Genomic DNA, 23257 nt, shown 5'->3' with positions numbered 1-23257 from the left:
CTTCCCTCCCTCCATTTATCCTTCCTTCCTCCCTTTCTGTGAAGAACTCCAGGTGGTCTTTGGTACGCAGAAGAAAAGCCAGATGTTTTGAAACTGAGAACATGCCCATTGATCATCTGGCACTTTCAATAAGCTCTCAACTCAAGCTCCATACTAGAGGTCTTCAAACTTGGCAACTTTAAGACTTGTGGACTTTCAACTCTCAGAATTCTCCAGCCAGCAGAGCTGAATTCTGGGAGTTGGTGTCCACAAGTCTTAAAATTGTCAAGTTTGAAGACCACTCTGCTCCATGCACTTGGGAATCCCCAAACAGTGAGGATTTCTTTCTTTCTTTCTTTCTTTCTTTCTTTCTTTCTTTCTTTCTCTCTCTCTCTCTCTCTCTCTCTCTCTCTCTCTCTCTCTCTCTTGAAGCCCCCCCCCTACTTTTCTGCCAGGGGGTGCAGGGAGTCTTGCTAGGTCCTCCACGCTCTATTTTGGGCCTAGCAGGCCTCCCTGTAGCCTCCTGGGAACCAGGGAAGGTAAGGTTGCAAGCCAGGTGGGCTCAGCAAGCTCTGGGTGGGGGCAATGAGACTTACCTGTAGGAGGAGGAAGCAGCTCACTTGGAGCGCAGGGCAGGCACCACGTGGCAGCTTACGCAGGCAAGTCAGCTTAGGCAGGGAAGCCACCCAGGAGGTGAGGAGTGTCTGGGTGAGGCAGGTCAGCGGAGCATTTGTACTTAAAATGATCTGTGCATGCGCACAACATTTAAAAATGGAAAAAAATTACATTTTTTCAATGAACATTGTTCTGCGCATGTGCAGAACAGAAAATCAAGATGGCGGATAGAACAGTCATGTATCCGCTGGAGTTACTAACTATTCTGCCGAACCAGACTATTCTGGTAGGAACCCATCTCTGATGTTGACCAAATCATTATAATGCATATTTACCACCTCCAACCTGTATAAAAATGAATGCTTGGTGGATATAATCGTATCGGCTGATTATTATTTTTTTGTAAAGAGGGAGAATACGGCCTAAGATCAGCATCTTGTATCAACGTGTGCAAAATTATTAGGCAGCTTCTTTTCCCCAGACGAAATAGACAAAAAAAAAGATTTAATTGACTCTGAAAAGTCAAAACTTGTAAATACCATATTTTTCAGAGAATAAAACGCATTTCCCCCCCCCAAAAAAAGTGGATGGAAATGTCTGTGCATCTTATATTCTGAATATTTGTGGCGGCGAATGGGCCACAAGGGCAGCGAACAGGCCACTGCAAATGGGTGGCAGCTAATCGGCCACGGCAAACGTGTGGCGGCAAACAGGCAGCGGCAGTAAACGGACCACAGCGAATGGGTGGCAGAAAATGGGTGGTGGCAAATGGGCAAAGGCAGTAAATGGGCTGCGTAAAATAGGCCAGATGAATACTGGATGGCTGCTGGGAGGCAGAGGCAGATTCTTCCCCCCCTTGTTTTTCTCCACAAAAGCTAAGTGCCTCTTATAGTCTGGAATGTTTTATAATCCGAAAAATACATTAGTCTTTCAGAGGGATGCAGCACTCTTAAAATTTCTAAGATATCGAGGTGTGATCACAGAACAATCAAAAGTTTTATTGCTAATAGTCAACAGGATTGCAAGAAACATGTTGAGAAAAAAAGATGCACGTTAACTGCCAAAGATTTGGGATGAATTAAATGTGAATTACCAGAAATCCATTATCCTCCAGTGCTGTCATATTCTAGAACTGCAACCTACCTGGAGTGCCCAGAAATACAAGGTGTTCAGTGCTTGAAGACATGGCCAAGAGAAGAAAGACTGAAACTGGACTGCCATAAGACACATAAGTTGAAACGGCAAGACTAGGCCAAGAAATAACAGTTTTTTCAAAGGTTTTATGGACTGATGAGATGAGACTGACTTTTGAAGAACCAGATGAATGGATCTGTGGCTGGATCAGTAATGGGCACAGAGCTCCACTTCAATTCAGATGCCAGGAAGGTGGAGGTGGGATACTGGTATGGACTGGTATTATTAAAGATGAGCTAGTTGGACCTTTTCAGGTTGAAGATGGACTCAAAATCAATTCCCAAATCTACTGCCAGGTTTTAGAAGACACTTTCTTCAAACAGTGGTCCAAGAAAATGTCTGCATCTTTCAAAAAGACTGATGATTTTTATGCAGGACAATGCTCCATCCCTTGCTTCGAAGTACTGCATTATGTAGCTAGCCAGTAAAGGTGTGATGACCAAGGGCATAGCACAGAGATAACACAAACAGCTAGCAGTTCAAATTGCCTCTTTATTACTCCAAATCTCCCAAAACGAGTGGCCTGTTCTGTCTGCGATATCATGCCTTCTCTGCCCTCTCCGAACCCTTGTATCAGGAGGGGGTGGTTCTTGCTCATCGTCTGAGCTCTGTCTCTCCTCCTTGCTTGCAGGCCTTACTAATTCCTAACAGCCTTGCCTGGGCCCTTCCCCAGTTTTCTCCAAGGCCAACAGAGTGCTCTATCACTCGCTGTCAGTTTTGTTCCACCTCATCTTCCACTGCAGATTCAGACTCCCACGGGACCGTGAAAAAAAGCCTTAAAGATGAAAAAAATAATAACATGGCCTCCTTCATCACTTTGGGCCCTTCTTAAACGGTAGATTTGCGATGAGGAAAACAGTGTACCTCTCTAAACAGTGTCTGGGAGACTGTAGTTTCTACTGCACAAAAAGTTGATCATCAACCAATCAAGAAACTGACAGATTTCTTGAATGGAAGGCTTATGACTGTTATTGAAAAGAAGGGTATTGGCACTTTAAAAAAAATGTCAGAAATGTATATTTGTACTTCGTTGTTGTTCGTTTATTCTCACTTTAAGAGATGCAAATAAATGAGTGAGATGGACAAATTTTCATTTTTCATATAGTTGCATAATAATTCTGCACACTAATAGTTCGCCAATAATTGTGACAAAATACAACTTGCCTAATAATTCTGCATATAGTCCATGCATTTTGAGTAGAATTTCTTGAGTATGATGAAATGCATGCTAGAAGTTTGCTAGAAGCTAGATGATGAAGTTGTTTTTGGATAGTGCAGGTGCACTATATTATCTGCTGCTAATCTGAATAGATCCTAACTATAGACTAAGTTATTACTATGGTTTGCTCACATGAAAAATGTCAATGTTAGGTACCACTCCCTGTCTAATGGGGCAGAAACATTTAATTCTTACCTGATCTCAGAAACTATGATTGGAGTAAGCTAATATTCAAACTAAAGTAAATACAAAATTATCACAGGTAGATTGCAACAAATCAGTAATGGAAACTTTAAACAATGCATTCTGTTGTAAGAGAAAATGGAACATCATAATTTAATTTAGTGTAGAGCATGAGAAAATAGTGCATGGAAGAAAATATGTGAAACTTATATTGATTCTAACAAACAGGGATAAAAAGAGCTGTTTTAATGCTCCAAAATATAAATAATCTATTGTAGCTGCAATATTCTAGCAGGTTCATACATTGTCCCCATCCAAATTATATTACCCTTTTAAATAATCACTTAATTCTAGGATTATGAGAAAATGAAAACAAACAAAATATCTCCTGGTAAATTATAGAATCACTGTGATAGTATGCATATCATTTACTACACTTTTTGGCTCCTCCTCAATTTCTGAAACATCTAGAATATGAAAAATCAGAAAATATGGAGTTGTAAGTGCTTGGAAAATGAAAGACAAAGTCCAAAACACAATGGGGGCAAGTGGGGGTGCAGGGGTACACTCATTTCTATTACTAAAATAAATTTCTATATGAAATCCCTTAAAAACAAAAAAGGCAAAAGAGGATAATTGAAAAAACTTCAAATTAGTACAGTTATATTGGGATTCTGGCAGTGGAAATTAAATGAAGATTGCATACACACACACATAATCAAGTTAGCAGACTTAAGAAAGAAAATTAAAAGAACTATTGTTCCATTTATCTTGTGGGATTCAAGCTAAGGATGTAAGAATTGATTTATGACAATTGCATGTTATTTCTTCATGTACTCATATTCGTTCAGTTCCACTTCAGAAGAGAACACAGCATAATTGTATCTGTTGAAATGTTTTTAGGAATAATTAGATTAATTTGTTCATAAATATGGACAAGATGACATTCTCATTCCTAATTTGAAAAGCTGTAAAGGTAGTAATTGACTTTACAACCATTTATTTAGTGACCTTTCAAATTTATAACAGCACTGAAAAAGTTAATTTATCATTGGTTTTAATACTTAGGTATGTTGTAGTTCCCCATACTTATGTGATCAAAATTCAGGCATTTGTCAATTGGTATATATTTATGATTGTTGCATTGTCCTGGGGTCATGTGATCACTATTTGTAACTTTTCCTACTGGCTTTTCCAAGCTAGGTCAATGGGGAAAGTGAGATTCATCTAATGACCACATGATTCACTTAATAACTGCAGTAATTTGCTTAATTACTGTGGCAAAAAAGATCGTAAAATGGAACAAAACTCACTTAACAACTGCCTTGCCTAGCAATTGAAATATTGAACTCAATTCTGGTTGTAAGTTGAAGACTACCTGTAAAGTAAAGGGATTAGATGATTGTCATAAATATTTGAAATAGTGATCAGTGTTAACAGTTTGAAGTTTCATAGATTTTTATGCAGTTTTATAAAGTAATGCAAACTAACTAGATCATTATAACCATAATTTTTATATTATTAAGTTGATTTGCTAAATATTTGTTAAATGTAATTGCTTTATGAATGCTTTAATGTTTGATTTTTTAAAAAATGTATGTATTTCAGATCATTCAATTTTCCTTGCGTGACTATGTCCAGTATTGGTATTATACACTAAGTGATGATGAATCTTTTCTTCTTGAAATCAGGCAGACTCTCCAAAATGCACTAATTCAGTTTTCTTCTAGGTAAGAATTATTTTCAGTATATTTTTTTCAAACAAGTCTGTAAAAATCTCCCAATATTTTATAAAAGAAGGTTAAACACATTTATGGCAATTACCTGTGAATATCTTCAAACACATGTTATTTATAAAAACGATCTAGGTATTTCACAGAACAAATATTGTTATAGATTGTCTTTGCTTAATGAACATAAAGAACTTAATAAAGTTAAGAGACTATTTGAAATTACATTGCTGCTAAATGAAGGTTAGCTTTTGAAAGTATGACTTATGACATACTCTAAGTTATAGTCATGTAATCGCAGTATGGTTGCTTGTTCATACTTATGATTGGTTACCAGGCACCCTATGATCATGTGATCGTCATTTATAATCTTCCCTTCTGACTTCCCCAAACAGTGGAAAAGCTAGCAGGAAAGGTTGCACACCACTGCTGCCTGCAAAGATGACTTGCTCTGTTTTCTACAGCTAGCTGAAAAACATTTAAACAACATGGGAAATTTGCAGCAAACTCTCTGAACTAGAAAGGGATCTCTTGTCTCTGGCTGGTTTTAAGTGCCCCATACTCCAAATACTCTATGCCAAAATCATGCTTGGATTTCAGGATGGTTCCAGTGTGGGCCACTCACCAGATCCCAGAGACAACTCTGCCTCATTTATGAAGCTGACTACAAAAAACTGAACATCTTTTTAAAAAATAGTATTATTAGAAATTTGCCCTAAAATTGTGAAAAGTTACTGATAGCTATAGTTTAAATATCTATGCATTTTATAGAAACTTAAGAAACTTAATTTTAGTAAGATTTAGGTGGAATTCGGTGGATGGAATTATTGCTAATTAGCCATTTATGATTCATCATCATTGCTGTAAAACATTCTCTTTATATTAAGAACGTCAGTTTGTATAACTATATAGATGTAGCTTAATGGAGTTTTCTCCAAACTTCATATTTTCTAATTGTGACAACATAAACTTCCAATTAACCTGATCAAAAGCCTTTTGTGCATCGAGAAACATAAAGGCCACTTGTTTATCTGGCCGGGCTTCATAATATTCTAAGGCATCCAAAATAATTCTAACATTATCTTTCAAATGCCTTGATGGCAGGAAGCCGTTCTGATCAGGGTGTATAAATTTGCTAAGGAAGAATTTAAGTCTATCTGCCAGTATAGCTGCAAAGATTTTATAATCCACATTGAAAAGTGAAATGGGCCTATAGTTTTTAATTTGGGTACGGTCAACTCCAGCTTTAGGCAAAAGGGTTATATAGGCCTCAGCCCACAATTTCGGTGTGATAGAATCCGTCAAGACAGCATTAAATATTACTATCATCTCTTGTCCTAAGATTTCCAAAAAAGTTTTATAGATTTCAACTGGCAAACCATCCATGACAGGAGTTTTGTTGTTTTCCATTTTTTTGACTGCCTTTTCTAATTCATCTATTGTTATCTTTTGGTTTAGTACCCCTTTCACTTCATTTGAGATCTTAGGTAGATTTGCATTATCTAAAAATTACTTAATTTGGTCCTCAGAAATTTCCTCTCTACTATATAGTTGCTGAAAAAAACCTTGAATAATTTCCTGTTTCTACCCTTAGTTTCTACTAATTCCCCTTTACTATTCTGCAGTTGAGCTATACGTCTGCTCTTTCTTTCTTTCCGAAGTCTATAAGAGAGCCAACGGTCCGGTTTGTTAGCATGCTCAAAAAAGTTTTGCTTAATCTCCCTAAGTTTCCGAGCAACATCCTCCTGGTCTAGAAGAGATATCCCGTGCTTAATTCTAGCCATTTCTTCTTTTTTCTTATCATTTACTGGGTCCTATTGCAAGGCTTTTTCCACCACTTCCAATTTGGCTATCCATTTTGCCCTCTCTTCTAATTTTTTCCTCTGTGTGCCTATTGTATATTTAATATTGTAGTGTTATTGTAGTGTCAAAAATCTAACTAAAATTATCATCCAATGAACAAGTTAAGATCAGAAAAATAAAGTGTCAATTTGTATTAAAAATCCTTCTATGTAATACATTGTCATTTTTTTTTAATTTTTAAGGACAAAAGAAATAGATTGGCAACCTTATTTTACTACGCGAATTGTAGATGACTTTACTACTCATCTTAGAGTATTCAGAAAAGCTCAGCAAAGAATATCTGAAAGAGATGAACAAATTAAAGGTACTGCCTAAATATGTTCTCCTTATAGAAATGTTATAATAAATTAAATGAAGGCAGTTTCTTTCCTAAATTGCGTTAATTCAATCTGTCTTATGTATAAAGTTATTGCTATTTTTATATTTATGTTATTATATTTATAAGGCCATCTGATTTTGATGCAGTTCAAGGTGTTGTACAAATAAAGATAATGCAATATTACAATAAATAATATTGTAAACATAATAGACAAGCATCCAGAGAGTATGAAAACTTGAAACCAATACTAAATCAGTGAATTCACAAATCATCCTGATACAATGCCTTCTGGAAGAGGCAGGTCTTTAAGACTTGCCTGAAAGTCATGGCCATATGGACCTTGGGATCAATGCTGTTCCAGAAGTAAATACAGCGACACAGAAGGTACACTATGTTTTTTTCTACTAAAAGTTCCTTAATTCAGTCACTGTTCTGTTTACATTACAGATAAATAGCATATTGTATATGGCACGCATTGTACTGCTAGATGCAGTCTCCCCCACTGTCTTTTTCTGGTTTCTTCATCCTTGCCCTGATTTTAGGCTACCTGATAATATGCCTTGCATTTTTTTAAAGGGAGAATAGAGGCAATTGCAGGGGAATTTAAAGGGCGGGATTAGAACATTTTGGTTATGTAAGTACAGCATTGGATTCCTGCATAAACAGAAATCACTGGCCAAAGACAGATGTGCCTTCTGTAGAAAAGCTTTCTTGTTTAATTTCTATTCAGCCAGAACTCATAATCCTGGATGGAAGGAAGACAACTTGAAGAGGTAGAGTACGTGAATTGCTGGTCTTGAATGTAGAATATTTTGGCCATCTTCACATGATTTGCAAAGTAACTAAAAAGAAATGGAAATACAGGATGTGCAATACAGTACAGCCTAGCAAATAACAGTTTGCTTCCTACTGCACAAAAACCAGTAAGAATTATTATTCTTTTTTGCTTTGTGTTATACATTCAAACACAAGAACATATTCCTTGCTGTCTTTTGACTCTGATGTGGAAGGCACTATCTACATTATATATTGTAATTGCAGTACAGCTGTACATACAATGTACTCTTCGAAATTGACAGTAAGTCTCTTCTTTAGCAACTGGATACCTTTGAAAATGTAGGAAAGAGAATTAAATTACTAATCCATATGCAAATAGTACATAAATGTTAAAATAACAAAAGTTTATAAGGAGGCGAAATCTGAATGCAATTACTTCAGTAATAGGGATTATTGCAGACTAAAGTTCTTCTAGATGAAATCTGCTCAAGTTTCCAATTTTGGTGTAGATGGAGCAGAAGATCTTGTAGATACATTTTTTGAAGTTGAAGTTGAAATGGAAGAGACCATCTGTCGTGATCTGGTCTGCACATCTCCCAAAGATGAAGAAGGTATATGATTATTTTCTTTCTTAATTATACATTAAATGAAAAGTGCTGATCATCATCTCTATTCTACAGTATAGATATAGATAACATTTTATTAAGCTTTAAAACAATATAATTAATATAGGGTAAAATATTAGCTGTTTTTATGTATTTGTTCAAACTATATGACTATATAATTATTTTACTATATTATAAAAGAATTATATACTTTAAAGGAAAGAATATGATTGTATGACTGAAAAAAAATTAGAAGTCTGCAGTAAACTATTTAAGGGAGGGAATTACTTCATTTGACTAAACATCTATATTGATAGTTTGGTGGTCAGTAAGCATTTTTATATCATAAGATATGACATTTAATTTTGCTATTGGAGAAACGAAGCATATTTATATACTATTTTTCTGTTAGTTTAGAAATGTTGCAAAATGTTTCAAATTAATCTTATGACTAAACTTACCTAAAGTTTAGTTGTCTATTTACATCTAAAATTATCAATGGTATTTGGTAGATGGGTGGATGGATAGATGGATATTACTAGATTTTGATACACATTCTTACCTTGTACTTTTAGGATTCCTAAGGGATCTGTGTGAAGTTTTACTGTATTTATTGCTACCTCCCGGGGACTTCCAGAACAAGATCATGAGATATTTTGTCAGGGTAAATTTAATTTCATATTATATGACTGCAGTAATCCAATATTATTTAGCCTAAGAGCTGCATAATATTAATATATTATAAATATTATTTAATTATGTATATTATATAAATATAAATAATATTTATATAATAAAATATATAATTTAAAAATAAATATTAAATACAATATTCATTAACAATATCTAAAAATAAAATGGGCAGTCTGCAATTGAGAACTTATTTTTATAGAAGTCCCAGAAATTGACCATTCTTCATTCTTTTATATCAACATGGTTTTGAGTCCTCTTCTGAATAGGAGCTCTGATTGAGGCATGAAACATCTGCTTGAAAATACAGGAGGCATGCATTAAGTCTCTGCTATTTCTAATACTTCTGTATCTAATAATTCTAGACATATTATATAACTGTATATAAGCATATGGATAACTCTATTGTTTGTACATCATTCCTTTTATTTAAAATAATATACTTCCTTTAAAAAACACTACCTTCATTTTTTCATCCAATCACATCTGTGTATATGTTTATGAGCCAGGCTACATTGTAATTTTTTTGTTTTCAGTTTTCTCTGCTTTATAGTTATTTATTTATGTAGTTTATCCTAACGTCAATCCAGAGTGACTGTAGGCCTTTATTTATATTGTATATTTTATATTGTTGAATATTTCTATGCTTGACTTGTGTCACTGAAATATTTTAGACAATATATAATAAAATGTTTTTAGATACTTTGCTACCTCCTATATATTTATTATTTAGTTCTTTCATATTTATTTTTGTTTTCCTCATATCATGAAGAGAAAAACTCTGAGTTGGTCACAGTTTACACTACAAATGCAGAGGAGTTGTCCCTGCACACTCTTGAAGAGACCTATATCCAAAGTATTTGCTTTTACAACCACTAATACATTTGGGATAGGAGAGTCTATTTGAAATGAAGCTTATGTGGACTGATTCGTTATATGTAGAGTATTTATTTGAAATCTGTTTTGACCCAGCTATCCTGAAAGAAAGACAGTGATGAGAAAACCTGTAACAGATACTTTTGCTTCATGCTAAATGACACAAAGTTAAGAGTATAAATTATTATTAGATTCCAGTCTAATAATTATAAAGTCTATTTTGTTTTGTGTTTTGCAAACTACAGCTACATGTATAAACAAGTAGTTCTTCACTTATGGCTATTCATTTAATGACAGTTTTAAATTATGACAGTCTTAGAAAATATGATTTACAATTTACAATCCATTCTCAAAGTTGTATTATATTCCAAACTTAGAGAAAAATGATTATGATTTAGGCACTTGGCTACTGGCTTGCATTTACAATGGTTGTAAACCAGTGGTTGGTTTCAGTGATTTGTGACTTTCCCAACTCGCTTCCAACGAAGTCAATTGAGGAAGTCAGAGTCATTTAACGAATCTATGATTACTTAGCCATTTAAGAACTGCAAAATGGTTGTAAAGTTGAATCTGATCATATGATGACTCATTTAACAATCACATTGCTTAGGCAGTAGAATTCCAGTCCTAATTGTGGTAGTAAATTAATGATTATCTATAAAAAGACAGGATAAAATGATAGGGATAATTATAATAACGTATCATCTTTTTCCAGTTCTCCCTCCACTAATCAAATATTTGCCATCATATTTTTAAGAACTATTGCTTTACTGCATTTCTTTTACCACTTAAAAACTCTCATTTTAAACATATTTTTACACAACATCCTCTTAAGTAAAGTTTTAATTCTATACAAGCATCCTTCTTTCTTTAAAATGAATATTGTGGTTGGGACATCTGATATCTCCTAAAATTCATAAAATTAAGTTCATAATATGATCTTTGTTTAAAGTAATCTATCTGAACTTGGATGATCTTGAAAACCTAAGCAATGGTCTCAGAAAAAGTTATTTATGACCTGCCCTTGAACCTAGTCACATCATCCCTTTAGTGACAAGATCACAATTCAGATGCCTGACAAACAGTTCACATTTACAACTAATTTAATACCCTGCATTCATGTGATGGTGATTTGCGACCTTTCTAGCCAGCATCAATTGGGTAATGAGTTCACTTAACAATCATTTGTAATTATTTTGTAATAAGCTACAGTGATTTGTTTAATGATTATAATAAAAATGATTGTAAAATTGTGTCCAGTCATATGCTGATACACTTTAAAAATTCCAACTTACAGTTGAAATTGTGATCACAATTGAAGTTGTAAGTCGAGGAGTATTGTAATTTGGTATTGATTTGCATAGAATAAAATATTGTTTTTATTTGTAATAGTATTTTACACTACAATTAATTTGTACTGTAAAAATGCAGGTTTTAAAATAGTAGTACCATTACAGGTTTAATTATTAATTAACAATAAATATTAATGTGTAGCCATAAGCTGTTATGTTGTCCATGGCTTAAAACCATGATCATGAAGAAATGCTTCACATTTGTGTCATCTGTCTGCTGTTCAGTAGGGTAGCCTAATTTTTTTTGCAGCAAAGTAGACAGCCCAGGTGGCAGTAGGCTATCTCTAACTACCCTGTTGCACAAAATATTAATGAAAGCTACTTTTTATTGCACTTTCTTAGTATGCAAACTATGTAGTTATCTTCATTACATAACTATTGTACTAAATACCCATGAGATTCTGTTGTTAAAAAACTTTACATTGAAATGACTTAATATTTCGAGACTAACAAAATTAGCCTTTTTCCAAGTTAATTTTTATTATCTACTGCAGGAGTGTCAAACTCAATTTCATTGAGGGCCACAACAGGGCTGTGGATGACTTTAGGGGGCCAGGTATGCTTGGGCGACTGGGTGGGTGTGGCCATCTTGATGTCACTCACCGGGTGTGGCTAACTGGGTGGGCATAGCCAGCTTGACATCACTCCTGAAACTGCTGGCATGTTTCCTCTTTGCATTGGGTAAACTGGGCTGAAGTGACACGAGGCGGCTCCTTACATTTTCCAGGAGGGTCCCAAAGGTGAGATCCGACCACATTGCAGGCTGGATCTGGCCTGCGGGCCTTGTGTTTGACACCCCTGAACTGCTGTTATGAAGTCAAGGAGATGAAATGGGATTGAATCAGGGCATTTCTTGATTGTTATCAAGTTTGTATTAAGGAAATACATTGACTTTTGCAAATACGAATTGGACTGTAGGCTTTCTTCAGAGATCTGAACAAACACATGACCAAATATAAATAACCTGTATTTCAAGAATATAGGACTGTCATAAACTTCTGAAGAAGAAGAAAAGTTAAGAATCAATATTTAGGTCATATCTCAGACCATGTTTTCTTACAATATTAGTTCTTGTTCATCTTTTCAGCATTTCTCTTCTTTCCTTCATATAAATCTTCAATTCTGGATGAATCTTGGATCAAACTAGTAACTCAAGACTAAGATAATGGTATACATTCTGTAATTTAAAATCAGGGTAGTAGAGGTTTCAAATAAATAAAGAACCAATATGTACTGAGTTATCTTCTATTTTAGATAATCATCAGTATGTTGGCACTGCAATGCATGTAGAACATGATTACAGTTTATGCAGCCATTCTTTGTATTATTAAATTGCAGTGGAAGACAATTAATGAAAAAGGATTTCAGTTTAATTATGTTACTATAGGATTTGGTACTAAGAATTAAACTATGCTTGTGCTTACTTAAGGATACAAATTTGAAAACATAAAACTAGCTGCTACTTACTAAAAATAATCCTTAAAGTATATTAAATGTATTTTTCAAAATATATGAAAAAATATTTATTTATTTATTCTTTTATTTATTCCATTTGTATAGCCACCCATCTCAATCCAATTGTCTGTAGGGATAAACTGGTTTATCTGGCTTTTTAATTATTTTAGCAAAATCCTGAATCATAAGTTATATTCTGCAGAAATTATATATAGGAACAGTATGTCTAATTTTATTATCCATTATTTTTCAGGAAATCCTTTCTCAAGGAATTCTTCTTCCATTAATAAATCAGCTCAGTGATCCTGATTATATTAATCAGCATTTCATATGGATGGTAAGTTATTTAAAAATCATAAAGCCAAAACTGGCAAAGCAGAAATCAACAATTTTCGGGCTAAACAGAATAATTTAAATATATCTCAACTTCAGCTATCTTCTATTCTTGAAACCAGCAGAAAATTGACTCAGAAAATTAATAATAATAATAATAATAATAATAATAATAATAATAATAATAATAATAATAGATTACAAGAAGGCATTGGACTCATTACCCCACAGCGGGATTAACACCTGTCTGAAAACTTTGGAGTCAGCAAAAATACGTACATTTTTGAAAGCCAATACATAAAAATGGAAAAACATGACTTTGAGAAAAGCATTGGCAACAAACAAATGCAAGTATTAGAAATAACAACTGAGATGGTCAAAAATCGAGTAAAAAAAGTAAAGAATTGGACATCACCTGGAAAGGACCAATTACATGGTTTCTGGCTCAAATATCTGACCAGTTTACATGCAATATTGGCCAGGCAACTGAATGAAATTTTACAAAAGGGCCAAATTGATGAATGGTTGACAACTGGAAAAACATACTTGATTCAGAAAGATGCAACTAAAGGAACAACACCTGAAAACTACAGACCAATAACATGCTTGCCAACAACCTTCAAATAACATGAAGGATTATTTGGAAACAAACAACATCTTGCCAGTAGAGCAAAAAGGCAACAAAAGAAGGAGCAGGGGCACAAAAGATCAGCTCCTAATTGATAAAATGATATTATAAAATTGTAAGAACAGAAAAACGAACTTGAATATGGTCCGGATTGATTACAAAAAGGCATTTGACTCACTGCCACATAGTTGGATCATAAAATGCTTAGAAACAACTGGCATTAGCAAAAATATTACATCCTTTACTGAAAAGACGATGAAACAATGGAGAACTGAGTAGGCAGTAGGGAATGAGATCTATGGAATGGTTAATATCAAGCGAGGAATTTTCCAGGGTGATTCACTTTCACCTCTTTTCTTCATCATCGGAATGATCCCACTATTGGTAATCTTTAAAAAAATGAAATTAGGCTACCTAACAGCCAAAGAAGCTGAAAATTTTTTGCATTTACTATATATGGATGATTTGAAACTCTATGGAAAGTCAGAAATAGAAATCCAATCATTGACAAACACAGTCCGAGTATTCAGCGTCAATATTTCAATGCAGTTTGGCATGGAAAAATGCGCCACTGTATCCATAAAAAGGGGCAAAATCACTGCATGCGAAGGAATTGAAATGCCCAATGGCCAACTAATTAAATGCAACGAAAATGAAGCCTACAAATACTTAGGCATTCTGCAGTTGGATAACATCAAGCATGGAGAAGTAAAAACTATTGTCAGGCGAGAGTACACCAACAGAGTTAGGAAAATTTTGAAATCTAAATTGAATGGTGGAAATACAATCAAGGCCATAAATACCTGGGAAATACCAGTTATAAGATACACAGCTGGTATAGTTAATTGGACACAAGCTGATTTCGACATTTTGGACCAAAAAACCAGGAAACTAATGACAATGTACTACAGTTTACATCCACGTGGTGATACTGATAGACTATACCTGCCCCAAAAATCAGGTGGCAGAAGATTATTACAAGTGAAGCAAACAATTGAAGAAGAAAAACATGCACTGGCTGATTATTTAAAAGAAAGTCAAGAACATCTATTAATCGAAGTAAAGAACAAAAATCTACTGAAGGCCCAACAGACGAAACAAGAATACAAAAAAGATGTGATAAAATCAAGAATGGAGAGTTGGCAGAACAAAGCACTGCATGGCCAATTTCTGGAAAAAATAAAAGATAAAGTGGACAGTGAACAAACTTGGTTATGGTTAACAACAGGTACATTAAAGAAAGAAACAGAGTCACTAATCCTGGCTGCGCAAGAACAAGCTATCCGCACAAATGCCATTAAGGCCAAAATCGAAAAATCCTCTGATGATGCCAAATGCAGACTTTGCAAAGAAGCTGATGAAACTGTTGATCACATACTCAGCTGCTATAAAAAAATTGCACAGACTGATTATAAATTGCGGCACAATTCAGTAGCACAAATGATTCATTGGAATTTGTGCAAAAATTATAATATTAAAACAGCAACAAACTGGTGGGAACATCAGCCTGAAAAAGTCACTGAAAATCAGATGGTCAAGATCTTGTGGGATTTCCGTATACAAATAGACAAAATACTGGCGCATAATACACCACACATCACACTGGTTGAGAAAAATAAGTTCACAATCATAGACATCGCAATACCAGGTGATAGCAGGGTCGCCGAGAAGGAACATGAAAAAATCGCAAAATATCAGGACTTAAAAATCGAAATTCAATGACTATGGCACAAACCAGCAGTGGTAATTCCAGTGGTAATCGGCACACTGGGTGCTATTCCAAAAGCACTGGAATTACATTTAAAACAGTTAAAAATTGACAAAATCACCATCAGTCAAATGCAAAAAGCCGCACTGCTTGGATATGCACGCATATTACGAAAATACATTACGACGTCCTAGGCCCTGGGTGGGGCCTGACTAGTAACCAATGCCAAATCCAGCGAAACAACTGGCCGCTGTGATACAATTGTATAATAATAATAATAATAGTAATAATTGATTACAAGAAGGCATTGGACTCATTACGCCACAGCTGGATTAACACCTGTCTGGAAAACTTTGGAATCAGCAAAAATATGTACATTTTTGAAAACAAATACGTAAAAATGGAAAAACAGTTCTAACAACAAAATGGGGAGAACATTGGTGAAGTTAACATCAGACGAGCAATCTTCCAAGGGGGTTCACTTTCACCACTGCTGTTCAACATTGCATTAATTCCACTGACAATAATCCTACAACACACAAAACTGGGATACCAAATCTCAAGCCAACATGGCAAGATAAACAATCTACTATATATGGATGACTTTAAAATGTATGCGAAAAGCCCCACTTAATTTAAAGCAATACTCAACACAGTTCAACTGTTCAGCAGTGATATCAAAATGAACTTTAGACTTGAAAAATGTGCTATATTATCCATGCAGCGAGGAAAAATGGAAAAAACAGAAGGAATAGAATTGGGAAATGGAAATATAGTAAAAGCATTAGAAAAGGATGATGGTTACCAGTACCTAGGCACATTGGAAGCAGATAACATCTTGAATGGAAAAGTCAAAGAGTCAACGCAAAAGGAATACATCATGAGGGTCCGCAAAATATTAAAATTAAAGCTGAATGCTGGAAACATAATTAAAGCCAGTAATACATGGGCAGTTCCAGTGATACACTACTCAGCTGGAATCATCAACTCGACTCTTGCTGAACTGGAAAACTTGGACTGGAAGACACACAAACCTTTGAAAATATACCACACTTTACATCCATGAAGTGACATCAACAGGTTGTATCTGCCAAGAAAAATAGTGGTCAGGGGGCTATTGCAAATCCATCAAACTGTAGAAGAAGAAAAACGAAGTTTGAATGATTATGTGAACCAAAGTACAGAAAAATTGCTGCAGGCTGTGAAAACGGAGAACAGCATAAAAATAACAGAAATAAAGGCAGAATATAAGGAAAAATAGCTGGATGACAGATTAAATAGATGGAAAACCAAAGCTTTGCATGAACATCACTTGGAAAACATTGAAGGAAAATGTGATGACAACTTGACATAGATAGGAACTATCAAGAAAGAAATGGAAGGTTTAATACTGGCTGCTCACGAACAAGCACTACAAATTAATGCCATGAAAGCAAAGATAAAAAAATCCTCTGACAACCCAAACTGCCAACTTTGCAATAACAAAGTCAAAACTGTTTCACATTTAAGATGTGAGTGCAGCAAAATTGCACAAACTGATTAGAAAGCCAGACATGACTGAGTTGCTAAATTAATCCACTGGTCATTATATTAAAAATATGATTTACCTGTATCCAGAAAGTCATGGGAAATAAAGTGGAAAAAGTTATCAAAAATGAGGTGAAGATCTTGTGGGACTTTCGAATACAAATATGTTCTGACCCCCCTTCTTCGCTCGTTCACAAATGACAGTCAGACAGAACTTCAAAGGAAATATCTTTATCAGTCCTGGCTCAAGCTGGTTGCGAGCCAAAAATAAATGTAGATAAAGTCTCTGGCAAAAAGGTTACACAGCAAATGCAAACCAGGTTTACAGAAAGCAAATCACTTATCCAAGTGCCTCTTTGAATCAGGTTTACAGATGACCCTAACGAGCAACAGCTGCTTATTATTCCTGCATCCCGACGCAACTCACAGCAAGCTGCTACTGAGTCACAACACTATCCCCCACCGCAGGGCCCTTTCCCCGGGTTCCGATGGTCTGGATGTGGTCGGAATGGATTGTCCATAAGATGGCCCGCACTCATTTCCTGTGGTGCCTCTTTCGTGATTCCAAAAAAATCTGCAGGAATAGTCCCCTTGAACCAAGACTCCCCAGGTATCCGGTGGCCACCACATCTCCTTCCGCCCTTTGCGGCGTTGACACTCCATCCAGGGTCATCCACCCTCTCCAAGGCCGACCCACCAGCCCCCCTACTGTCGGAGTCTGGCGGCCGCTCTAACAGCTCCGGCCAAGCCCTAACACCCTGTCCAGGGTCCTCTACCCTCTCCAAGGCTGACCCACCAGCCCCCGTACTGTCGGAGTCTGGCGGCTGCTCTAACAGCTCCGGCTGAGCCCTAACACCCTGTCCAGGGTCCTCCACCCTCTCCAAGGCCAACCCACCAGCCCCCGTACTGTCGGAGTCTGGCGGCAGCTCTACTGACTCCTGCCGGGCCACCACACTATCCCTCAACGGAGAGCCCATTCCCCGGTCCCGCCGCTCGAAATGTGGCCCGGAAGGGTTGGTGACGGCTCCCACGGAACACAGTCCCATACACTGGTACCCCGCCGGTATCCTAGAAACAAAGTCCAGTGCTGCGGGGACTGGGGTCGACAAGGGCTGGAATCTTGATGAAACCCTCCTCGCAGACCTGGCCCATTAGTACTGGACACATGAGTCCACGCACCTCCGCATGTCATTTCTTAAATGGGGCCACCAAAATTGATGGGAAGCCAGGCGCAATGTCCAGAAAAACCCCCAATGTCTCGATGCAGAAGCACCATGAACCTGAGAGAGCACTCGTCTACGGATGTGCCCTGCGGGAACATAGAGCCAGCCCCGATACTTCAAAAGATCCTCTTCTAAAGTCCACAGGGAAGCTGGCTCTACTTCCGCCTTTCGTTGCTCCACCCATTCGTCACCCCGCTGCGCATCCCGTATCAGAGACTGTATGCTCATGGAATGATAAACGGCAGTGCACAATGCAACGGGTAGAACAGTCCGAGGTGGAAGCGAGTTCGCAGGGTCAGAGTTCTCCGATGTCCCAGGCAGGGCATCCGCTCTGGGATTCCACACCCCACGAATGCACGCTACATTGTGCGAATGGGGTATCACAGCCGCACAAACGTGCCGGTTCTCAGACATAATAGTTCGTTGCTGAGGGACGGTGAAATATTTGAAGAAAAAAAGTTCTTACAAGCCATTAAGGATGGAATGGCTCTGTATACATGTTGGGATATATATCATATAATATATATCATAATAAATAAAATGTATCTCTAATTTTCCACAATCATTGAAAAAATAACAAAGGCTTAAAGGTATGAGACAACAATCCAAATCAACTATGACATGCTTACAATAACCAAAACAAATTGTCTTAAAATGGCTTCCCAGGATTTAAAATTATTGAAATCTTTTGGACATTACAAATATGCAATGCATGAATAATACTTTTAAGCCATAAGTCTGAACAAGGAAGGAGGTGGGGTAGACAAAAAAATGGAATGATTCTTAATTGGCTATAGGGAAAATTGGAAGCTGCCAAAGGGGATATTAATAAATTCTTTCTGTCAAGGCATTCTGTGCATTAACTTTTTTTAAACTATTATTATTTTTACTGTATTAATAAATGTTCATAATAATAAGATCAGTAAGATTTTCAAAAATTTTCAGAAATTACTCAGTTTTTAAATAATTGATAGGATTCTATTCATTATAGCTTATCAATATTTATTTATTATTTTATAAAATTATTGGCAACCCATCTTACCATACAGTATCCCTGGATGGCTTACAGGCATAAAATATGTCTACACAAATGCAATTAAAACATTAATAAATTAAAATCAAATATTAAAATCTAAGGACACATAGGGAGGGGAAGTGAAATGGGGTAAGGTGGTATCTATTATTACTTGATCACATCAGGGACCAAGATGTTCCAGAGGGCAGGAGCCAAAGCAGAATAGGCCCTTCTTCTGCACCCTGCCAGAGAAATAATTGGACTGATAGGATCCACAGCATGCCTTCTCTGCTGACACAAGTGATAATTTATCTTAAATTTGTATAAACAATATTTAGCCATGATTTTAAGGTAACAGTTCATGTTTAATATGTAACTGAAATATGCATTTCATAATATTCAGTATAGTGTACTTTATTTTCTTTGAAATTGTTAGTTAATTGATAATACTATTCAAAGTAGTGCTGACCCCAAAAAAACTAAAAAATGATGTACCGTATATACTCGAGTATAGGCCGACCCGAATATAAGCAGAGGCACCTAATTTTACCACAAAAAACTGGAAAAGTTATTGACTCGAGTATAAGCCTAGGGTGGGAAATGCAGCAGCTACCGGTAAATTTCAAAAATAAAAATAGATACCAATAATGTTTTTGAATATTTATTTCAAAGAAAAACAGTAAACTAGCGGTGTATTCAATGAAATACTTCACTCACCTCATGATGCTGATGTCCCGCTGTGATGATGATGTCCCGTGCAGCCGCGGGAGCGATGTCCCGCCTCCTATGACACACGGCACAGTGATTCCTATCATTGGATCACTGTACCAGAGGAGGTGGGACATCGCTATGTGGCTGCTTGCCATAACAAGGAGGAGGTGGGACATCGTTGCAGAGCGGCAGGAGGGGGAGGAAGGGGAATCGTAAGACAGCCCTGCATTACATTAGAACGTGAGGAGGGGAGATGGTGCGATGCGCGCTGCGCGGCAAACTGACACAGAGGGAGGGGAAACTCACAGGGGCACTGGGCCATTCACGAGTGTCACCCAGCGGCATGGCCCCGCCCCTTTTTCTCCTCCATTTCGGGCAAATTTTTCACTGACTCGAGTATAAGCCGAGGCGGCTTTTTTCAGCCCAAAAAGTGGGCTGAAAAACTAGGCTTATACTCGAGTATATACAGTATATGCCATTAAAATGTATAATTCACAAATAAAAGGAATATAGTCTTAAATATAGCCACATGTGCTTCATTGGTAAATATTAAATATTTTTATTTAATATGTGCTATCATATGCACAATGATAGAAGGGAAATAATAAGAGCTGAGTTATTCAGAGGATGCAATTTTTTTTAATATAAATGCAGACTTTAAAAGCAACTGCTTATTTATATATATAATTCACATCTGAAAATGTTTTATTAATATTTTATTTCTCACATATTTCAGATTCGTGATTCAATTTGCAATTATGAGGCCTTTATGAACATTGTTAAAGTAAGTGATAAAATAGGAGAGTTAGAAGCAGTAAGAGACAAAGCCACAGAAGAACTGCAGTATCTTCGTTCTTTGGATACAGCTGGAGATGGTTAGTACTGTTATGTTTATAATTATTATATAACTATAAGATGTTGTCTATTTTTTCTTTAGGTAGCATTCTCCTAAAAGTTAGAAGGTCATAATCATTCTTAAAGGAAAAATTTTCTATTTAAGAATAAGATGATTTGCGGATTTTGGGGAGGTGTAGAATAAAGATGCAAGTACCCTGGCAGTTTTTAATTATGCCTCGTATAAGCACAGTAAACTTCTTGGATGGCTAGATAAATTTCCATAACTGACTATTTTGTAATAATAAGAAACTTTCCTCTCTTGAATAACAAGCTGTTATGATTTTATTCCAATTTTGTTCTGGAATTTAAATCTGGATAAAAGCTTGCCAAGGTGAGATATTATGTAGTTTGAAGCCATGTCCTGTATGCATAGAAGTTTCCTTGAAAAAACTTACCTATTCCAGTAGACATTGTAAAGGAAAGACAATTTTGTGGGTAATTGTATGCTGTGAAAATGCTTGCTCTAACAAATTGTGGAATATAATCTAGATTTCTAGGAGTATCCAGCTTTTAAAAAAAAATATTTTTTTTATTTTTAAAACAAACAAAAACAAAACAACACATTCAAAAAACTTTTCTCAATTTTGTCAAGCATGTCGTTTGGTTACAAACTTTTGTGCATCAGTTTTTACAATTAAAAATAAGATCACTGGTTATCCATCAAACATAACTAAATACATCATTATCATTGAGCATTATGTGTTCAGGTTACCATTAATATTAATCATCCATAGAGTATACAATACTTATAGTGTGGCATATTCAACTCCAGAAATAGTTTTCCATTGCTAATCCAAGTAGTTATTGAATATTTCAATTCATATATGTATCAATTATTCATTACATCATAACTAATCCATTTAACATATAAAAATCTTTCCAGTATAACATGATAAATACTTAAGTATTAAGTATTTAAGTATTTAATAAATTTATAGGCCGCCCAATCCCAAAGGACTCTGGGCAGCTTACAGAAATACATATTTTAAAAAAGTAAAGAATTAAAAATAGAGAAAAAACAGATTAAAACAGATTAAAAGATCACTTCATGCACTCAATCTAGGTGGGGCTGGACCTCATTCATGAGATCAACAGCCCCAGGCCTGCCGGAATAGCCAGGTTTTGGTAGCCTTTCGGAAGGCCGTGAGAGTGGGAAGGATCCGGATCTCTGGGGTAAATCATTCCATAGGGTCGGAGCGGCTACAGAGAAGGCCCTCCCCCGGGGAGCCGCCAGACGGCATTGTCTGGTCGATGGCACCCGGAGAAGGCCCATCCTGTGTGATCTTATCGGCCGTTGGCAGAAGAGGGTCTCGCAGATATCCAGGTCCTAGGCCATGTAGGGCTTTAAAGGTAATAACCAGCACCATGAAACGCGTTCGGAGACCAATAGGAAGCCAGTGCAGCTCGCGGAGGATAGGTGTAACATGGGTGTATCTTGGTATACCCAATATTGCTCGCGCGGCTGCATTCTGGACAATGGTAGTCTCCGAACAGTTTTCAGGGGCAGCCCCATGTAGAGCACGTTACAGTAGTCAAGTCTTGAGGTGACGAGGGCGTGAGTGACCGTTTGAAGTGCCTCCCGATCCAGGTAGGGCCGCAACTGGTGCACCAGGCGGACCTGGGCAAAGGCCCCCCTGGTCACAGCTGACAAGTGATGTTCTAATGTCAGCTGTGGGTCCAGGAGGACACCCAAGTTGCGGACCCTCTCTGAGGGGTGTAAAATTTCATCCCCCAGGCTTAGGGATGGAATATCTGGACTGTCCTTGGGGAGCAACATCCACAGGCACTCGGTCTTCTCAGGATTGGGTGCAAGTTTGTTCACTCCCATCCAGACCCTGACAACTTCCAGGCACTGGCACATCACTTCCACCGCTACACTGAGTTGGCACGGGGCGAAGAGATACAACTGAGTATCATCCGCATATTGATGGTATTTAATCCCGTGCCGGCGAATTATCTCACCCAGTGACTTCATGTAGATATTGAATAGGAGGGTGGACAAGTCCGAGCCCTGCAGCACCCCATATTTAAGGGGACTAGGGGTCGACCTTTGTTCTCCAACCAACACCAACTGCGACCTGCCGGAGAGGTAAGAGGAGAACCACCGTAAAACGGTGCCTCCCACTCCCACCTCTTCCAGCCGTCGCAGAAGGATACCATGGTCGATGGTATCGAAGGCCGCTGAGAGGTCAAGGAGCACCAGGATAGAGGAATGCCCGCCAGAGATCATTGGTCAGCACGACCAAGGCGGTTTCGGTGCAGTATCCAGGCCTGAAACCAGACTGAAAGGAGTCTAGATAATCTGCTTCATCCAAGGTCCGTCGGAGTTGAAGGGCCACCACCTTCTCAACAACCTTC

At 36.9% G+C, this 23257-nt stretch overlaps 1 protein-coding gene across 3 annotated transcripts in view; it reads left to right on the top strand.

The window, feature by feature from the left end:
- SNX13 (sorting nexin 13) overlaps positions 1-23257 on the top strand; it is a 114113-nt gene that overhangs the window by 54819 nt on the left and 36037 nt on the right. For all 3 annotated transcript variants that reach the window (XM_032234938.1, XM_032234936.1, XM_032234937.1), the window contains exons 5-10: positions 4799-4920; positions 6966-7087; positions 8389-8490; positions 9060-9148; positions 13111-13194; positions 20739-20877. In XM_032234938.1, coding sequence (XP_032090829.1) covers positions 4799-4920; positions 6966-7087; positions 8389-8490; positions 9060-9148; positions 13111-13194; positions 20739-20877 — 658 coding nt within the window. The remainder of the gene's footprint in view (positions 1-4798; positions 4921-6965; positions 7088-8388; positions 8491-9059; positions 9149-13110; positions 13195-20738; positions 20878-23257) is intronic.

Source organism: Thamnophis elegans, chromosome Z, assembly GCF_009769535.1.
Source record: "Thamnophis elegans isolate rThaEle1 chromosome Z, rThaEle1.pri, whole genome shotgun sequence".
NCBI classification, from domain to species: Eukaryota; Metazoa; Chordata; class Lepidosauria; order Squamata; family Colubridae; genus Thamnophis; species Thamnophis elegans.
This window is presented reverse-complemented; position numbering and strand designations above follow the sequence as displayed.